Here is a 5,207-nt window from a genome sequence, read left to right on the forward strand (position 1 = left end):
TGCAAAGTTAAGTGACAGTAGTGTGATTTATAACAGCAGTCAGCAAGTGTATGTTAACTGTACACCAGATATGATTAATTGTGCTTGCTTTTTGTCTGTATTAACATTGATTTGAATATGACTCAAAAAACAGTGGCATATTAATATAATATATGGTAAATTATGATGTAGAATGTGATATAAAAAAGCTGCACAGTAGTAATTAAAATATAAATAATATAAGTGTTATCAATGGAAAATGTGATTGTATTAGGTGACATCTTTTCCCCCTAGTTTTAATACTTACAGGAAGTAAGTTAGTACAGGAAAATGTGTCAAATTATGTGGATAAGGGAGGGTTAAGTTAATTTTTGATAGCTTTCGTTGTTTAAATCTTGCTAAAAATAGTTCAAAGTGAAAAAGGGTAAGTATGAATTCTGCAACACAAAAATGCTCACTTTGAACCCTTTATGTATTTCTTTCAGGCTCCAGGATGACGGCAGCTCTCCTGTGTTTCCTGCTGGCTGGTTCAGTCCTGCTGGTCGCCGGCAGCCCAGTTCATAAAGCCAACAATGGGAGCGTACCACTGGTGCTGTGGCATGGGATGGGTGAGTGACTGGGCTGCCACCTGTTATTCTGAAAAGAAGAAAAAAAACCTTTAACATCCAGCTTCTCCATTTTATTTCCCCTTATGTAGTGTTAAGGTGTAAAACCAACTTTGCTATTATTAACATGAAGAACAAACACACAAATACACAACAAAACCCCCCACCGCACACTCCTGGCAGCAACTAGATCCACGTTACAACAGGCCTCAGTGAATCTACTGAGGAGGAAAATAAAGAGAATATAAAGACAGAAAAAAAGTTGAGAAATAGAAAACAATATATAAAAAATAAGAAAAGAAAAATATCAAAATTAATTAAAAGAAAAATAACAAATTTTGATAAATAAAATAACAAAAGACAAATAGGGTCCACGACTCAGTGGTTTTGCACGAGGTCTTTCACTTTGTCAGTAAGTGAAGTCCAGGCACAGACGGCTGATTGTTTAGCATCGTGCTGTTTTTCTACTGACATTTCCATTTATATTCAGTCAGGATTGTAGCCTCTGATTCTGAGAGAGAGAATAAGGAGACTGTGTACAAATATCTAACATTTTTTTGTAGTTTTAAGGTTTTAAGGTTGATAAAATCATCTGATTCTAACAGTAACACTTACAGTATATATTCTTTATCAGTTTGGTCCTCAGACTTGTTTCAGAACACAAAGAGAAAGCTAAACTGTAGGAGAGCGCTCCCCACACGAAAAGGAAAGCAAAAAAAGAAAAAAAAAGAAAAACCCAGCACCACTTTGTATAAACGTGCACATGACAGAAGCCCGGCCGAATAGAAACTGGACCTGTAATGTGAGCGAGGTGAGGTGTGCAGCCTCATAACTCGAAGGTTGCTCTTTTTAATTTTACACTAAAGATCGAAGAACTAACAGACAGGGAAGTGAAAAAACACAAACACTTTCTGTTCTGCTTCAGTAACAATGACTCGGGTGCGTCTGAGGTCAAGTTACAAAAGCTGTTGTTGCTCCACAGAAACGCCTCCGTGTTTTAACAGAAGATTGACGAGCTATTGGGTTTTTTTTTTTTAAATACATGTTTAACTGATGTTATTGTGAGACGGAGTACAGCTTGTGTTATCGTCCTTTGACAAAGTGTTAGATGTACATTTTTCTCACCGTCAATGAAAAATACAAAATGAATTTTGCTCTAACAGAATAAATCGTGCACTTTGGGGGGAATAATCTCATCACATTTGTTGCTGAAGTGACAAATAAAAATACAGTGTGCCCACATTCATGATAAAGGGGGTTCGTGTCACCATGTGCTGCATATATCACATGAACCATATTTAACATTACAGCGTGAGTCACGTTTAGATAAATGATATTTAATGTTTTTGTGTCCACCAGGCGACAGCTGCTGTAACCCGCTCAGCATGGGGGCCATAAAGAAGATGATGGAGGAAGAAATCTCTGGCATTTACGTGCTCTCACTGAAGATCGGAAAGAGTGTCATTGAGGTATTTTCACACTAAAAAACATTTTTGAATTTCCTAACCAAATATTTGGTAAATTGCTGCTGGAGAAAAAAAAGAAAACTTTTCATTTTTTTGGTCTCTGCACATATTTTGTAATGTAAAGTAGCCAAACTTAGGGAGTAACTAGTTACATAGAACTAGTTCTGGTTATTAAATTACAAAAAAAATGTAACTGTAATCAGTTATAGTTACTGAGAACAATATGTGCTTAAATTACAGATACAAATCAACATGTTGATTACATATGAAAAAATTCTTTTCAGTAAAAAAGTTTATATGTTGAATAAAACATTCATTCAGTTGCTTTATATCTTTTTGCTGTGCAGGAACGAACATGTGTCAGCGAAGCCGTTTAAATGCAAAATTCATGCATTTATGTTTATAGGATATTACTTTGAAATAATTAAAATAGTTACAAGACTTATTACAATTTTAACAGTAATCTGTAACATTAGATTTCCAGAGTAACCTTCCCAACACTGAAAATAGCAGAGCTGCATTTTGAATTTATGTTTGTATCTATATTACATTTATTTTTTTATGTTTCTGTGGCTAAAAACAGCTATTTTAAGTTCAGTAACTCCAAACTTAACCCAAAAAAAATCCACTGAGAATTTATTTGATTTCTTTAAAGGTGCGTAAATTTTGTCACTGCCTTCAATAGAAAAAAACGGTCCTCTTTTCCCTCTTGCACCAACACACAATACATGTGAAAATATGAATGTTTAGCCGTGAATGTCACATGTGAACCCGGCAGTCACACAGCCGGTCTGATTGAAACGTCCACATGATGTGTGAGGGCTCTTCTTCTGTGGTATTTGCAGTGCTCCGGGAGCAGGTTACATCAGAAAAGTGGCTCTTTTACAACTTCACTATGTCATTTTTCAGTTTTAATATTCATAGCAAACCAGCACGGCTCTGCTTTGATCCGTCGTAACACCGTGACTTTATCTCTTTGCTCCTCTCCTCGTGGACGGAGCTCGTCTTCTTCTCTGTAACCTGTCGGTCACGCTCTGGACTTGTCATGTCTCTCCTCCTGCAGGACACAGAAAATGGGTTTTTCATGGACGTGAATGAGCAGGTGTCCATGGTGTGCAGTCAGCTGGCGCAGGACCCAAAGTTGAAGGGAGGATACAATGCCATGGGCTTCTCCCAGGGGGCACAGTTTCTGTACGTAGCCACTGTTCTGGACACGGGCTGGTTTTGTTATGTGAATGTGGCAGAAATTGGATGAATTCTGTGTTTGTGGAGTTTTGCCCGTCCCGATTCTCCTGCAGAGTGAATGAAATACGAGAGAAAAACGTCTGAGTCCCGAGCGTCGTTCTCGCAGTCTCCGTTTGTTAAAAGTTTTTGTGTTTTTAAGAAGAATGAGGAAGCTCGTGTTGATTCTTCCTGGTTCCTCTGTTTGCAGGAGAGCTGTGGCTCAGCGCTGTCCCTCTCCGCCAATGAAAACCCTCATCTCCATCGGGGGCCAACACCAAGGTAACGTCATGATGAAAAACCCAAAACACGAGTTCAGCTCACTTCCCCTTCGTTTTTTCATTTCTATACCAATCATAAAAAGTTAATAAATGCACGATTCTGGATTAACGTTTGGTGTCATGTAGGGCTATACTGAGGTTTTTTTTAACATCTGAAGCTTCTATTGAGGTTTTCGAATAAAAGTCCAAATATCTATTGTCATACTTTATGGCATCACCCTAAAAGAAATCCCCAATTTTAATAAATTGATTCAATGTATTAAATGAGTGGAGTTTTTTTTATTAAATCAGTTTATGGTGCTGTTAGACCGGCCCGTTAATACGCGCGTGCCTCTGCAGCAATAACAGTTTCTAACTGCAGTAAAAATGTTGTTTTTGAAGGCCAAACACCAACAAATAAGGATTAAGGCATATCATTTCATTAGATCAAAACATATGAATTTTGGAAATAATTACATCCTTTTTTTTTTTTTTTTGCTTTTGGGCTGAACAGCACTCTGGAGTTATTGGAAATGTTTAGATCACACTTTTTTTTAGAAATAATCCTATGCAGCTGCAGGTGAAATCGAATTCTACAAATAATACAATAGTAATAACATCAGTGTAGACTAACTGTCATCTGCAACTGTGCAGAAATACTGAGTTAAAACCAAATCAACATGCAACAAAACAAAATAAACAGACAGACATGCCAAAAAAACTCATCTGTCAAATAAAGGTGAAAATGCAAAAAAAAGAAAGAAAAAACTATTTTAAGCCTATGAATCACTTAATTCAAATTAAGTCTTTTGTTCAGGATGTTTAAGGTGATTTTTGTCATAAATGATGCCAAACATTCAGTCAGTTAAAGCTTCAAATGTAAAAATTACATTCACCACAGCCCATAAGTTGATGTCTGACGCTGACCGATTAAACCAGTAAAATGTTGTCCAGGAGTTGTGTTTCATTACAGTAAGACCAGTGGTGTAGCAGTATTTATTTTGGAAAACCCTAAATTAAACTTATTAAACATATTTTTTGTACATCTCTTATATAATACAATTACATTAAATTTCAGTAGATTTTTATTATACTCCAGAGGAAACTGAGTTTGTCTCTTAACTGCAGATGTTTAAATCTAAATTTTATTGTGAGTACTGTCAGGACTATAATATTCTTCATACTGACACTGTAAATATCTATCAGCTCTATCTCTCATTTATTACCTCTCCATCATCTTTTAAAGCTCTGGGAGACAGCGTGAATATGAATCATCACTGTCTAATCCAGATGTGGTGTTTTTTTTCCTCCTCAGGAGTGTACGGGCTGCCCCGCTGTCCCGGAGAGAGCTCCCACATCTGTGACTTCATCCGCAGAGCTCTGAACAACGGCGCGTACAGCGACATAGTTCAGAAACAGTGAGTCGTCTCCCCTCTGAATGTTTCCCGCTCAGTGGTGCTGATATGTTAGCGCTGCACAGACGACAGGGTTCCTGCAGCTTAAGGCAAATTAGATTTGACCCCCATCAGTTCTCTGCGCTCAGACGCCTTTTACAAGCATAAAAAACCTGAGACCTGAAAACTGTTTTTGGTTTCTTTTAGGAAATGATGACAGAAGGAACTGAAAAATCTGCTGTCTGTTTTTAAAAGGAGAGATAAAATTGTATTTAAAAAAAA

The 5,207-nt window shown here is 37.1% G+C and overlaps 1 protein-coding gene across 1 annotated transcript; it reads left to right on the top strand.

The window, feature by feature from the left end:
* The first annotated feature begins 307 nt into the window (after positions 1 to 307).
* LOC121938446 (palmitoyl-protein thioesterase 1-like) lies at positions 308 to 5,071 on the top strand. Its single transcript, XM_042481689.1, has 5 exons — positions 308 to 587; positions 1,944 to 2,053; positions 3,114 to 3,241; positions 3,483 to 3,553; positions 4,847 to 5,071. Exons 1-5 carry the CDS (start codon positions 473 to 475, stop codon positions 4,951 to 4,953), a joined length of 531 nt encoding a protein of 176 aa, XP_042337623.1. The 5' UTR covers positions 308 to 472; the 3' UTR covers positions 4,954 to 5,071.
* The last annotated feature ends 136 nt before the right edge of the window (positions 5,072 to 5,207 follow it).

The sequence above is a fragment of the Plectropomus leopardus genome, unplaced genomic scaffold (assembly GCF_008729295.1).
Source record: "Plectropomus leopardus isolate mb unplaced genomic scaffold, YSFRI_Pleo_2.0 unplaced_scaffold29517, whole genome shotgun sequence".
Classification (NCBI taxonomy): domain Eukaryota; kingdom Metazoa; phylum Chordata; class Actinopteri; order Perciformes; family Serranidae; genus Plectropomus; species Plectropomus leopardus.